The sequence below is a fragment of the Notechis scutatus genome, chromosome 1 (assembly GCF_049901735.1).
Source record: "Notechis scutatus isolate UNSWTSFEM ecotype Mainland chromosome 1, rNotScu1.2, whole genome shotgun sequence".
Taxonomy (NCBI): domain Eukaryota; kingdom Metazoa; phylum Chordata; class Lepidosauria; order Squamata; family Elapidae; genus Notechis; species Notechis scutatus.
In genome coordinates, this window is record NC_142009.1 from 217,880,449 (window position 1) to 217,896,027 (window position 15,579).

Sequence of the window (15,579 nt, forward strand, 5' to 3'; positions counted from 1 at the left end):
TTGAAAAGACTGTTGTTCTTATATACTACAAACACATTTATCTTACTACTGATAATGACAGTTTGGCCAAATACCAGCATCAACTTATCTGATCATTATTATTTTTATTGCAAGGTTTGACCATATTTGTATTTGAGTAGAAAATAATCAGGAAATAGCAGGTTTTTGAAAGATGAAAGGAGAAAAGAACCTTCCATGTTATTGCCAAGAAAACTCAATGATATGTCCAATGCGTCAAACTCATTTGAAATGAGATCTTCCATTGATCTTATTGTATTGGTTATTCTGGACATTGCAATTGACAGCTTAGGAACTAAATTCAGCCTGAAAAACATTATCTTATGAAGCACTGCTAAATTTTAGTCAAGATATGATTTGACAAGGCATCCTCAAGGCAATAAAAAAAAAGAACAGTTAGAGAACAATAAGAATTACATTAAATTTCCTTTATTGGGGAAAAAAAATACCTTCTTCACTTGACCATGAACTCTTAGAACTTTCCTTTCTGTTGGAGCCCAACAATGTAGTATTCTGCATCACCTGGTTGGAATGCAGAAATCTGGATGTTCACAGCTTGTGAACCACAGAAATCAACCTTGCTCAGTGCTAGCTTGGTTGCATCCATCAAATGGTCAACGATTCATAATTGGGAACTGATTTGTTCCAAACTTCCGACCCTGAATACTTGGAAGGTGTCCACTGACCCAAGGCACTTTTGTCATCTTCCTTTGCTGTTGGCCCTGTGTGTTCAAAGGCGGTTTGGCTTCAGAGGAAGAATGAAGCTTTTCACTCTGAATTTCAAATGAGGGATATGTCCTTCTTCTGGGCAGCCTCTTTTTTGCCTGGGAAGGAGTTTCACCTTTTTGGAGGGGTGGTAGAGGGCCTTTCTTTCTACTTGTGAGAAGATACTTATTACCTGCAGGTGACATCTTTCCAACCGGAATCATCTCTATGCATTCATTAAAGTAGAATTTCCCTTCCAACTCTCTTCTATTATGCCCATCAGGGATCCTGTGTTTTCCTGCCTGAGTTTTGTTCCTCCTAAAGCTGTAGGATATTTTGGTCCTAACTTGAGACTTGTTTCTTTTGGCATACAGTTTTCTTGTCTGGATTTGGAGCTCTTTCCTTTTCAGGTACAACCTTGTGGCACTAGAGCCAGACCCTTGTCCTTCACGAGCCTGTTTGGGATCAAGAGAATACTTTATCTCTTGAACATTCAGTTTGATTCTCTTCTCTGATTCAGACTCTAATGGAATCCCATCTTTCTGGACTTCCACTTCCAATTTTTCATCCTTTAGATCTTTCTTTTCAAGGTTCACAGCATGGCTCTTGTTTCCTTCCGACTGTGGCTCCTGTTTCTCAGTGTGGGGTTCACCTGTCTCAGCCTGAGAGTTGCATTCAGAAATGTGTTTCCTAGGAGTGACATTGCCCCTGGGATCTGAATTTTTAGGACTGGGAGATTCCTGGTCAGATTTCTGTAATCCAAGATGCATTTTCCCCGGCCTGGCCTGACCATCTTCTGACCTTGGCTTTCCATATTTTGTTCTATGATGTCCCTCATCCTGATTTGCAGGTCCATCCCCTGACTTAACAATACCAACGTTTCTCAAAATGTTCCCTTCCTCTGGTTTGGGTTGCCTCTTGCTTGACTTAGGATGCCCTTCATCCACCTGAGGATTTTTCTCACCTGGTTTTGGAAAAACAAAGTATCCTGTATCTGGCTTGAAGTGTTCCTCTTCTGACTGAGGTGATCCTTTATTTGTTTTGCTATGGCCTTCTTTTGAATCACATTTCCCCTCCCCTGGCATGGGAAATCCATGAAGGTTTCCACCCGGCCTAGGACAATTCTTGTCTGACTTGAGATGCTCTTGACTAGCTTTTGGATGTTCTGATGCATTTGCCTGGTGATGCCCAGCATTATCCTGATTTTTTGTCTTGTTATTTCTTTCAGCCCAATCACGGCACTCTTCAGCCCAGTCCCTCCATTTACTTGCCCACTGCCGCCATTCATCGGCCCACTGCCGCCTTTCATAAGTCCAGAAACGCCGCCTGTTTGGACGATAGCGTCCCTTGTCCAACCTGCAATCTGAAGCCAAACTTCCTACTGATCCATTAAATTCTCTGTCATAAACTGGAATCCCTGCAAGAAGCAGAATTCATTACTCAACCATAGAAATAGGTATATGATTAAGACTCATCCTTACATCGTGGCTCAGCATTTGTGCATAGGAGAATTATTAAACTTTCTAGTCACTGATTGAGAGAAAAAATTAATGTCTAGCTTACTTGATCTAGGCTTTTTGTTGGAGACATCAGGCAAAAGTTATTTGAAAATCATAAAATAATCCACTGTGATTGTATTTTGTTTTATAATTTGTTCTTCCTGCTTTGAGGAGCTCTAAGTGACATGCCTGGTCTTTTATCCTCCCTACAGACTTGAAAGGTAGCCTTGACTAACAGTTAGTGACAAGCCAAGATTACTCAGAAAACTACTTGCAGAACATATTAGCATTCAAAGAACTAATAGTATGTGCAACATGATTGGCTCTTTTTCCCCAGAAGGAGGGAATGATCAGATGCTGTGGAAGATGCTATCAAACTTCAGTGTTGAGAAGTTATTCTCCTGGGGAATCAAATTAGCATCTGTAGGTGGTAAGCAAATGAATTGTTGTCTTGTATTTTGGACAACCAAGCCAAATATCTTGATCTGGTTCTATTGTGTTCTTTTTTCTTTCACACATGACTCTGGAGCAAGTATGTATATTCTTAATCAGGATCCTTTAGGTAACAATTATATATCTTAAAAGAGTAATTTCTAATTAATAGAATTTACTGTCCATCAGCATAACTTATTTCTATGTAGACATAACAGCCTGTATTTTTAACAGTTGGCATAAATCATACGCAGCAAAAACCCCGGTATACTATCATCAAAATTTAGCAAAATTTATAAGAACATAGCAACTAGCAGCTACATACACAACTAGCAGCTGTTCAACCAATGGTTGGTCAATGGTTGTCAAAATACCCAGTAAACTACTAATATCTGTTGCTGAATCAAACTACACATACAAGAGTGGAAGTAATGCTATTCACATGAAAAGAATTTCCCCCAAAAGCAATGTTGAATCATTTTATAACTTCTAGAATCTATTCCATATAGATGAAATAAGGATGTATATAGCTAAAATTCAGTAAAAGAAAAAGAAATATCTTAATGGTTAGTTTGGCAATATTACAGGCTATACTATATTTAACCATAGTTTATTTCATAAATTACAATTTGCTAGATTTCCACAATTTACTAAGCTATAATTTATGGTATACAAGCCACAGTAACTGCATTTGTACAATGCTCCAAACCAAAACCTAACAGTCAGACCATTAAAAGAGCTGTAGGACTGATAACAAAAATTAATGCCTCTAATTGAAAGTAGTATAGTAATATTTAACCAATTACTTTTGCTTGTATTGCAGAAAGCAGTTTATTTTATTATAAACAGTGCCTTTGATTAACCTTCTTTCTTGATTTCTGTTGTTGCAGACAAATTGGAAATACAGCATAATGTTGCAACAGAACACATTCAGTTTATAAAACCCAGTGCAAATTAGTTCTTTTTTCTCTTTGGATTTGACTCTCTTTGAGAAGAATTCTGTTCACCTATTTTAGTTATTGGCTGTTTGGATCCCTTGAGACCTACAATTCAGAAAAAAGAAAGCTAAGTCCCTCCAATTCATCTTGAATTCTGTAGGAAGAGATTGCTGACATTTGTATGTTATCTGCCTGCCTGCCTGCCTACCTCTCTGCCCTCCTTGAGAAAGAAATGTCTTGGGGGTCACAATTTTTATCAAGACACACAAAGTATTTTCTTGAAAAATCAGGTGCCTTCAAGAAGTCTCATGAACATTAAAATCAATATTTCACACTGGAAAAAAGAAAGTGCCATTTGATCCATTCAAATTTACCATTAACATGGATAGATACCGTCTTCCCATTTTCTTCAACTTCCAAGTACTTGCTTTCATTCTCAAGATGCCTGAAAGGAGAGGTATTGGTCAATTACTTCATTATTTATATAATGGTTCTAGGAAAGGCACTTGTAATTTCTTGTTTAGATTTCAAAGCAACTTAACAGGTCTTGTTTGTTATGCAGTTTGACAGCTTGAGTTATTTACTGTTTACTAAGAACCACTGATCTAACAGATCTTGGCTGATTTTGAGAAGACAGCCAGGGTCAGACCTGGTTAGTATACTTTGATGGGAAGCCAGCAGAGAATATAAGGGTTATATAAAATGCATCCAAAATGTCAACAAAGATTGAATTCAACTCAAAGAAGACTTTACTTAAGAATCAATTTATCCTTCAGAATGTGAGCTCTTGATATATCTTTGTAGCAACATAGAGATATTGCTACCTCTCATTTTTCATAAAATTTAACTATATACAAGAATTCTCTTCACGAAAGATTTGAAAATCCACACTTCAAAAATTTCTTTTTTTTGCCACCGTTCTACAAGGAACAGAGAGAAAACTAGATATACAGTGAATTAATATAACTATTAAAATGACAAAATAAAATAAAAGTGCTTATCGATAGAGCACCACCTTTCACATTTTGCAATGTGTAAAAGACAAAATCTGTTATTTGACTACTATTGTATATCAGGGAAAAATAGTTTTGGACACAAATTCTTAACCAGCTTTCAAGTGGAAAAATGGGGCTGACATTTCTACATATTTATCTAAGAAGCAGTGGCATCACAACTGAAAAATGCCCAGTTTGGGAGCCTCCATGAAGTCCTCCCTTGAGGCTTTCCTTGAAGCATGGGAAACCAATGGAGTTATCAATAACTGAAAAGGTAACTGTACAATAAAAGGCAATACTTTCACCCACATATTCTTCTCTTGGCAAGGTTGTTAGTTAAAACCATTGATATCTAAGGAGAAAAATTTATCCAAAATTTTGTTCTCCTTTGAAAGGTTTTTTTTTAATTCTCCTTTTATCAAAGTGAATGATAACTAGTAGAAAGAAATGCAGATCTTCTATATGAACCACAGTGGCGCAGTGGTTAGAGTACAGTACTGCAGGCTACTTCTGCTGACTGCCAGCTGACTGCAATTTGGCAGTTCAACTCTCACCAGGCTCAAAGTTGACTCAGCCTTCCATCCTTCCATATGCTGAGTCTATAAACTGCTTAGAGATGGCTTTAAAAGCACTGTGAAGCAGTATATAAGTCTAAATGCTATTGCTATTCTCCACCAGTCCTAATTTTTGTATTAGACTATTGGTGTGTGAAGTTTTAAAGACACAAATAAGACATTAACATTTCTGTACAGAGAGATCTAAGTATCAAGTGAAGGAGTCATAGAAAGGCATCCACTTTGCATCTCACCTTTTGGTTGTGATCTTTTTGCCATTGATGATGGCAGTCATGATAGAAAAGTGGTGGAATCTTTTAGGAGCACTGAAGAACGATACAGAAAAATCTGAAACACAGGGGGCATATATGTATAATGAATCATTTTTAAATGCATTAGAAACGTAAATGTTTACAAAATGTAAAGAAGGTCCAAACTTCTTTACAAATTCTCTGTCCTGCAGATTTCTCCATTAGTTTTGTCTATTTTCTCCCTTTGTTAAATAAATGAAGACTAGAATTATTTTCCTTCTGGTGGCCCAGTAAAATAATCTAATTCCTTCCATTTTTATTTTTGTTGCCATGGTATCTCATCATACAAGCCTTGAAGACCTCCTGGGGACAGGAGATTAGTGGCGTCCATATATATGTTTTATTGTTGTGTAATTAGACAGTTATAGGAAGAGCCTCAATTATTTTAATCTGATGTTGCCTTACAGCTTTGACACAGTGTTTTTATTTTAGTGTTTTATAAGCCATCCAGTGTTATTTAGTTAAGATGGTATGATGATATAAATTTGCTAATAAAGAATTAAATGCCAAAGGCCAAATTCATCAAACCAGTGAGCCAACAATGAAATGGGCACACATGATGGGAAATATTTTATTTTTATTTTTGGATAAATGCAGTCTTCATCATTTACTTCTGCTTTGTTTTCTGTTAAACTAAATTTTCCACTTCAGTCAAAATCCTTCAAATTTGGCTATTAAAAAGAAGGTCTGGCTAATTTACTGCAGAAAGAAGTATCACGATGATTATTCCAAATTAATTGTGAATTGGGGGAGGGGGGGCTAGATTGGGTTTACATATAATATTACCGGAAGAGGAACGCTGTCTTGTGAAGAATATTTTGATGCCATCCTGATCAAATACTGATAAGTGTTTCTCATCCTCAGCTTTTTCTAAGAAGAGAAAATAAGAAAAAATGAGACCATTACGTATGTATGCAGTGAGTGCTGGGTAAAGCAAATGACTTTAATGAGAAATAATATCACCCAAACCGTTGGATGATCAATGGGGATATTAAGAAAAGCAATCAGTAGAGATCTTTGCTCAGAGATTGATTCTTCCCATTCGTGCAGAATAGCTCGTCTTTGATAATCATGTTTGCAAAGCAGTGGGGGGGGGGGGAACCTTCCAGCCTATTCTTGCCTGGATAAAAAAATAAACTAAGCAAAACTCAGTTATACCATTCAACTAGATTTTTGTAACCTTTGAGTCCAAATATTGAGGAAACAAACTATTGAGCTCAAATATCGAGGAAACCAACAATTGGGATTACATCTTAACTATTTGTTTTACTGCTTTGAATGAAAAGTGTCAATTCATCTGTCAATTTCAAATATGAAGCCATAATTTGGATAACCCTGCCTCTAAAACAGGCCTTGCTCTAAGCTGATATCTATCAGATGGTAGCCTCCAAAATTCCTAGCTACAGTACACTTTTTTTTTCTTATTGCTGTTTCATACGTCATAGTAGTTCACATTTAAATGGAGGAAAAAAACAGGTTTTGGTTCCCTCCAAAGTCTTTTAAATCATCCAATCTCTATTTTCTTTATTAAAGATCATAGAGTATAAGAAGGCCAATGGTGTATATTCATTATTATTAAAGATATCAAGCCCTTGATGAAATAATTGATTTCATGTTTAAAAATCCTTATGTCTCCTCTAGTTTACTCACTTGTTCCTTTGGAAGTATCTTTGCTACTTCCATCATGGTGGTTACGAGTACCTTCTGGAATAAAAGAGACATCATCCTATGGGAATTTAATGCTGAATCCATATCACTAGTTTTGAATAATTCCAAGATTATTGCTTCTGATTTCCGCCACTAAATAGCAGCTCACTGTATACTGTACAATGAGATACTATAAAGAAATAATATAAGAGGGCTTATAAAACCAGTGATAGCAGATACATGTTTTTAGATAGACAGCTACACAAAGAGAGACCATGTAAGAGTACAATTCAATTGCATATGTCCAATATTGGCAGAATGGAGTAGCATAATTTTATCTTCCCTGTGCAGCCTGCACTTAATATTGTTCTGAGGGAACTGCCCACCTCATTCCACCTCCAACCAAGCCTCCACAGCTAATTTGGAAGTCACAGAAAGAATTACAAAGGGAAGGAAAGAAACAAGAGCATTATATTCCACCGATGGAAGCTCACTTATTTAATCTGTTAAAGGAAAAACCAAGAGAGACCGAATGGGTCAACAAGCCTACAATATGTGCAGAATATAAACAGAAGAAACAGATCTTTTGTATTTGAAGCATCTTGATTACATGAACAGAAAGTCAGGTATTCATATGCATTTGGAGAAAATCAAAGTTGCATCATTTTACTATATGTAATTGGGAGGAGAACTAATGTATGGAATGTCTAAAGGTTGAATCATGGCAACGGGACCAAACTTTGTTAATTTTGAGACATTTCATTGCAACTTCATCAGTCAGAGCAAAATTAATTAGGCAGAGAGTCAGAGTGTCGTTGGAATGTACCAACTCTTGTCCTAAAGGTGCTTTTTTAGGGAGACAACTAGACTTTCTTGTTTTTTCTTTGAAGATGTTTTGCTTCTCAGAATTTCTTCAGCTCTGACTGTATGATGGGGAATGGAAGGATCCAGTCAGAGCTGAAGAAGCTTCTTGGATGAGAAGCTAAACAAGAAAGGAAAAACAAAAAAAGTCCACTTGCCTCTTGAAAAAGCATCTTTGGGACAACCATGACCTGGATGACTGAGAATCTCTACAGACTTGCACCAACTCTTGCCATACCAATTTCAGGGGTTTCTCCCCCAAGTGGCTTGCAATCGTGGTCCAGTTGTCATGATTTAGACACTTTTGGTCTGGATCATTGAGTCTTCATTGGTGTAATGAATGTAATGTTGGGGGAGGTTGTTATATATTTTTATTTTTATTTCTGCTTTTCATTTAAATTCATTCCAGTGTCAGTCATCACCTACCATGTTTCTCCAACAATACGGCCCACCCCAAAATGAAGGCCCAGCACTGTTTTGTGTGCATGCAGTTAAATTAAGGCCTGCCTCCAAAATTTGGGCCTATTTAAGTGCATGCGCGGCCGTTTACAACATGAGGTGAGGAGGCATGGGGGGGGGAAGGGCGGAGGGGGGGGGAATTTGCCCAACTCATCCCACGCGACTCGCCTGTCCATCAGATCGCACTCCCTTGCCTCTGTAATGCCACTTCTTTTGATCCCTGCTTTCCCTGCCATGGTCATCTCTCATCAAAAGGCCCCTGCCACCTCCACCTCCCCCCGGCTTTCTTTCTCACAAACAAGAAAAGCAAGCAAGAAAGAGAAAGGGAGAAGGGAGGGAGGCACTTTTGAACGCGTCCAAGACTTTTCACGTTGTAATGGTCAGCCCCTGCCATGGATGTGTGTGTGTGTGTGTTTGTTTGTTTGTTTGTTTGTTTGTGTAGGGGGGTGTTTCTGGCAGAGATTTAAAAAAAAGAGGGGGTGGATTGGAAGAGATTTTCCCTGTGAGAATGGGGAACACAATACTTGTAGGGTGTGATTTATCCAGGCTGCCCTCTCCTGTTATCTCTGCTCACAGCTTCCAGAGTTTTCCCAATCTCCGAATATACACACATGCACACAGACTCGGGGGGGGGGGCTTCCATCCAATGCAGTGTCTCTTATTAATCGTTGTCATTCTGCCTCGCTCTTAGCATTGGAGCCACTTTTCTTTAGAGAAAGAGATTGGGGGGGCGGGAGGATCCATTGGAATCACCCGGTCTTTGCAAACCCAAATCAGTTAGCTTTTCAGTATGTTGTGCGAGCTACTATTTCTTCTCACCCCGTTTTTCCTCCAAGGACAGAGATAACAGGAGAGGGCAGCCTGGATAAATCACACCGTACAAGCATTGCGCATAATGTCAGCTGGTGCTCCATTCAAAATCCAAGAAAGAAATACTTAAGACTCTTTTAATTAGAGAAAAGATATCTTTTACTGGAAGTCAAGTGGTAGCAACAAAAGAATTCTGAATCTGAGGAAATAGGCGCGTAAATCACATATACAAATTGATGGCAATGTTCCCACCCCCAATAGTTCAAATGGTTCTTCCAATTAAAAGTTGTGAATATCATCATGTGGACATCTTCAGGTGGTGATGAGGCTTCTGTCCATTGACCTTGGCATAGTTTGATAAAGGTTTGCAGCTGCGCATAGAAAAGAAAGCTAAGCAAGAAATAGAAACCTAAGCAAGAATGTACTCTCCCCCCACCCAGTTTATACAGTACTAGTTTGTAACACCTCCAGCTCACTTCCCATATTCCCCCCCCTCCTCCCCCCATTACTTATGACAGCCGAAAGATGCAAAGCAAAGGGAGAAAATCTTGAAGGCTGACAGCGTTCCCCATTCTCATGGGGAAAATCTCTTCCAACCCACCCCCTCTTTTCCCTAATCTCTGCCAGAAACACCCCCCCTCCACACACACACACACACACACACACACACACATTCATGGCAGGGGCTGATCATGACAACGCGAAAAGTCCTGGATGTATTCGAAAGTGCCTCCCCCATTCTCCCTATCTTTTTCTTGCTTGCTTTTCTCGTGTATGAGAAAGAAAGGGAGGGCGAGGTGGTGGTGGGGCTTTGGGTGAGCGACAATTGTGGCAGGGAAAGCAGGGTTCAAAAGAAGCATGGTGGCCAGGCTTTCCAGGCTTTTCAGAGTGGACGACGGCAGGCTATACTTAGGCAAGCAAGGGTGCGCGTGGGGCACTCCTCATGGCCACTAAAGAAGCAACCTGGTGGAGAGACAAGGGTGCATGTGGGGGGGGGGGGAATTAAGGCACCCCTCAAAAATACAGCTTAGCCATTTGGGGGGGGGGGGTCTAAAAAAAAATAATAAGGCCTAGTCTTATTTTCTGAGAAACATGATATGCCCTAGGACAGGGGTAGGGAAACTTGGCTCTTTTATCACTTATGGACTTCAACTCCCAGAATTCCTGAGTGAGCCATAAAAGGTGACCCATCCCTGGCCTAGTGGTTTTTCGGTTGTGGGGGAAATCAATTTATATATATTCTTTATATGTCCTACATGTGTATATTAAACAGTCCCATTCAAATCCCCCACAACTGAAAATTTCCCCCACAACTGAAAAACCAGTAGGCCAGGGATGGGTCACCTTTTGTGGCTCACTCAGGAATTCTAGGAATTGAAGTTCATACGTGATAAAAGAGCCAAGTTTCCCTACCCCTGCCCTAGGATCAGTGGTGGTATTCTACCGGTTCGGCCCGGTTCTGCCGAGCCGGTAGCGCCAATGAGCAGCGGAGGCCAAACCGGTTTTCTCCAACGCTCTCCTGTTGGGCCCACCCTCTGCCCGGGCCCCCATGATAATATTTATGTCCTGCTTTTGAAGCGCAGCTGCTTTGCGTGGCACAGGAGATTGCCGCGCGGCAGCTGCTGAAGAGACAGGGAGAGTGCAGGATTGCAGGAAGTGAGTCAAAATGTCTCTGTGCGAGAGACTTCCGGTTTGTCGGCTTCAGCGGCGGCAGGGATTGCGGCTGCGCGATCCCCTGCCGCGCTAGCGTTTTTGGGCTCCGATCCGGACGGATACGGAGCTAGGCTGCCCTGCAGGGGCAGCTGAAGGTAGGGGGATCCAGAGAGGGGTTTGGGGTGCTGCAGACCCCCTCCCGGCCGGCAGAACCCCTTTTCCCAGGACGGTGCAGTGGCGGTCCGTAATGGCCGCCACAAAGAAGCTGGCAGCCGGGTAAGAATGCGCAGGAGGAAGTGGAGAAAGTGCTTGGAGAAAGTTTTTCTTGGTTCCTAGGACTCTAAGACATATTTAACAAAATTCCTGAAAAGTATGACTTTCTGAATGATACCTTCGAGAAGAGAAAAAAAGCGGCAGTTTGATGGTGCTGAAAGGATAGCTTACCCTCTTTTTCACGGAATAAAAAGTGAATATTAAGAAACCTTTTTTTTTTTTTTAGGTAAAAACTGGCTCTAAGCGATGAGTGGGAAAAGAGAGGACTAAAAAAAAATATTTGTATGCTAAGACTTTGTTGGAGGAGATGCCTTAAGGATTGAAAGACTAAAATATATTGCAATAAGATTTTAAGAAATAGATTTGGACTTTCTTTTTCTGATTGATACTACCCTAGGAGGAGAGAGTGGGAACTCTGTCTTGGTTTGGACTGATTGATAACTTTGGGATTGTTTTATTTTTCCTTTGGAATATTTTGGTTGTTGTAAGAGAAAAGAAAAGAAAAGAAAGATTTATAATGGCTCCTTCTATTGAGGAACTAAGAAGGGACTATGAGCAAGCAAAAAAAATGGTAAAGCTGGTTTGAAAGAAGCCTGCCTTTTTTTGGAAATGGCGCTCACTAACTATCAACAAACATTGCAACAGATGAAGACAGCAGAAGAAGAAGAAGGAGAGGAAGCCATCTTTAATAAATCTCAGAACTCGACCAAGAGGGAAGGAAGAGGGAAAGGAAGAGAAATAAAGGACTTAAGATTTAAAAAAACATTTAAGAAAGGGAAAAATAAGGTGCAAAATCAATATAATGATGGTAAACAAAAGGGAAGAGGAATACGACAGAGAAGGGAAGCCAGTAAGGCAGAGGCTAGAAGAAGGGGGGGTAGAAAGGTTTGTTGGGAGAAGAAAGAAGAGAAAAGGTGGAGAAAAGCTACAAAGTTTTGAAATTAAATGGGAAAAAGGAATCTTTTTTAGGATAAAGGATAAGTATAATTTCTGCAGAGAGATTTTGCAAGGTACATAAGATGATATTGTAGTATTGTATTAGAAATAGAAAACTTAAATGGCTTAAGAGTTGATAAGAGATTAAAATGCTGAAATGTTAATAATGATTGGTTTTAAAATTTAATAATATGAGGGGAGATTTAGAATATTGAGCTTTAATTAAAGAGTTTAACAAGATTATGGTATTGATGTTATTATAAAAATTTTATTATAGTATTTGTTTTTAATATTTAGATTTATTGTTTAACTATGTATTTAATTATTCTGGATGTATTATTCCGTTAGAATGTACCAAGCAAAATCGGATTGGGTATTGGGTGTTATTTTAAAGATTAACTTGATTAATTTAGTGGGGAGATAGAAAGGCATCATACTCTGATTAGTGATTTCAGGAGAAATTTCTTTTTTTTTTATAAGGAATGAGACAAAGGTATAATAAAGAATGGACAAAAGATACAAATATAATGACTCAAATTAAGATGATTAATTAAGATAGAATTAAAAAGAGTGAAATATGGGGAGAAGTTAATATAGAAGACTTAGAATGGTAAATAAAATAAGTAATGATATGTAATATGAGCATGAATACAGTGGAAGTCCATGAAGAAAGAGATACCTGGGTCCAAGTTACTTTCCAAAAAGATTTTTTTATGTTTTGTGTGTTGTGTATATATGTTTTTTTGGGGGGGAGGGGAGAATTAATGAAACCTTGCAGAAATATAGAATGAGAATAATGGTAACTAAGTCAGAAAGAAATAGATGAAATAATAATAATAAAATGAAATAAGAGTAAAGAGAAATAAAGAGAAAATGGATAAGGGGTTTTTGTATGTTTATATGGAAATGGTTTAAAACAGAATTATAGTTCATCTGACTTGTTAAATTTATAATAGAAAAAGGTTTAAATATGTAATGGATAATGATGATTTGTGTGTTTTGAAAATTAATAAAACTTGTTTAAAAAAAAATGTCTCTGTGCCTGCACAAAGTGTGCATTTGGCACGCGCATGCAAAGTGTGTGCGTACGCGCAAAGCATGCCGACCAAGCCATGCCCACCGAACTGGTGGTAAAAAATTTTGAAACGCACCACTGCCCTAGATGTTTTGTATTTGGATGACTTGATCAAAAATAAATGAGAGTGAGCTATTGAATCTCTTCAAAGACCCAAAAAGAGAAGGGCACAAGAAAGAAACAAGGGTTCTTACTATCTGAAAGGACTTTGTAAGCTTCAACAATCTCCTTGAATTTCTGCTCGGCTTCTTTTCTGTTCTCTGGATTCTTATCTGGATGCCATCTGAGCACCTTACTCCGGTACCTGCATAGTTTCACATAAGTATAACAAGTGTTAATTACCAAACAAATAAATGCATAATAGAGCTGCAACAATGTTTGCGATCAACCAGCTAGGATATACAAGAATTCCACCATAAATTATGTTGGGAGCAAATGTGAATATTTCCACTTAATTTTGTCATGGCACAAGTAGCGCAAGAATAGAAAAAGAATGCATATTGAGAAAATGTGCATTGAAAAGCTTGTATCAAATAAATATACATATAAAAGTTTGGGAAATGGTGAAATGGCATTTTTTAAAAAAAAAATCAAGCTATTTGCATTAAGAATTACATAAATCAGGAGATGAAGCATACAATAGCTATGAATACTAGATGACAGTAAATCTAAGTAGTGATTTTTCTCCTGTTTTTAAAAAAATCCATGCCAAAAATTGCCAGAATGGATATTGTCTTTCTAAGGCAGACAATGCAATACATAGGTTTTTACTGATTCAGCCCTCTATGCAAACATCCACATATATTGGAAGCAGTGATGGGATTCAAATTTTTTTTACTACTGATTCTGTGGGTGTGGCTTGGTGGGCATGGCAAGGGAAGATACTGTAAAATCTCCAGTCAGAAGTGGTATTTGCCAGTTCTCCAAACTACTCAAAATTTCCACTACCGGTTCTCCGGAACTGGTCAGAACCTGCTGAATACCACCTCTGATTGGAAGCAAATAATCTTTTTTTAAATATCATTATTCCAGACAGCTTCTCATTATTCACATGAGAGAGAGTAATTCCTAATAATAGGGACGAGACTATGATCAGATTTCTGATTAAATTATCCATGGAGGAATCCTATCACAGTAATGTGCTTTTTTCCATCATTGCCATAGACATAAATGACAACTAACGAGAACAAAACTTCAAAAAGGAACCAGTTACTGTTATATGGTCCTGTGAGCCAAATTCACAAGGAAGCAAGAAATGTCATATTTGGATAGCGGGGATTGTATAAGGAAAAAGATGATTTCAAGGACTTATCTTACGCTCGTTTAATATCATTCATGGAGGCACTTTGGGAAATGTCCAAAACTTTATAATAGTCCATCATGATGTCCATCCATCCACTACAGGGGCTAGCAAGGAAGATGAGAAATGGCAGCCAGATGTGAGAATGTTTTTTTTTTACCTGAAAATACAACAAGAAGGCACATGTGTTGTGTAGTTTTGAGATAAGGGGGGACAGATTTTGTTCGTGGACAAAAGATGTGATGGCTGAGCTGAATTTGGAGTTGATGCCTAAGCACGCACTTCCATTATCTCTCCAACATGTGTTTCTTCCCTATCATTCACAAAGCATACTTTGCACCATGATGTAGCATGTCATTATTATGGAATCTAATCTGGGGGAAATCTATTTAAATTCATGGTGCAGCTGTGTCTTCCTTCTGTGCCTACCTAAAAAAACATAGTGCACTAAACAAAAACAGATCCAAGACAAAATTTCCCAATTGCACCAACCAGGTTACAACTTTTCCTAGTGACTAAACCAAACTGAAATACTCTTTATTTATCCCACTTGTCCAAATGTACTAGTCTAATCTTATAAGTTCAAATGCATCTTTGTTCTTCCGCCATAAGCCTCATATACATTTGCATTGGATATTTCATATGATTAAACTACTAAAATGAAACCAAAAATAACAGTAAAAAACCACTGGGAAGACAGCACCCAAATCTTAGGCATGTTTTGGGGGAATACAATGACTTTAAGAGGCTTCAAAAGTGATACGCTTTAGTAGATGCCTCTGTGTGTTTCTTTATGTGTGCCAGATTTCTTGGGCTGATTCAGTGCATTTAGAATTTAATTTTCCTGTTGATATAATTCATCTAACTGTGGCAGAATTTATACTCAATTAAACCTCTGGTGTTCTATTATTCATATAGTCATAATTCTGTTCACATTATTTTTGTTTCTCACAGGCAAAATGGAAGGCCAGGATGCAACACTTTATTTTTTCTGAAGCTTTTCTTCTAAGCCTTCATTTTTATCCCTTGCCTTACAGACAATTTGTTGATATGGTACAGTAGATTCCTAGTTGCAGACTTTTTTTTCTTCCTTTTTAAACCCTGACCCTTTTT

At 38.3% G+C, this 15,579-nt stretch overlaps 1 protein-coding gene across 2 annotated transcripts; it reads right to left on the minus strand.

Moving 5' to 3' along the window:
• Positions 1–431: 431 nt before the first annotated feature.
• On the minus strand, positions 432–14,620 carry LOC113410687 (uncharacterized). 2 transcript variants are annotated; one of them, XM_026665347.2, is made up of 7 exons: positions 14,484–14,620; positions 13,361–13,470; positions 7,103–7,156; positions 6,239–6,322; positions 5,396–5,489; positions 3,967–4,037; positions 432–2,140 (listed from the first exon to the last, which is right to left on the minus strand). In XM_026665347.2, the coding sequence occupies exons 1-7, from the start codon at positions 14,555–14,557 to the stop codon at positions 633–635; spliced, it is 1,995 nt and encodes a 664-aa protein (XP_026521132.1). In that variant the 5' UTR covers positions 14,558–14,620; the 3' UTR covers positions 432–632. The 2 variants fall into 2 exon arrangements, with proteins under 2 accessions (XP_026521132.1, XP_087806359.1); XM_087950233.1 differs by lacking the exon at positions 7,103–7,156.
• Positions 14,621–15,579: the final 959 nt, after the last annotated feature.

Excerpts from the sequence above, each read along its gene's own strand:
- LOC113410687 (XM_026665347.2), bottom strand. The coding sequence starts at position 14,557 with ATGGACATCATGATGGACTATTATAAAGTTTTGGACATTTCCCAAAGT. Across the intron at positions 7,157-13,360 it reads TTACAAAGTCCTTTCAGATA|AAGGTACTCGTAACCACCAT; the intron begins GTAAGAACCCTT and ends CTTTTATTCCAG. Across the intron at positions 4,038-5,395 it reads AAAAAGATCACAACCAAAAG|GCATCTTGAGAATGAAAGCA; the intron begins GTGAGATGCAAA and ends CTCTCCTTTCAG.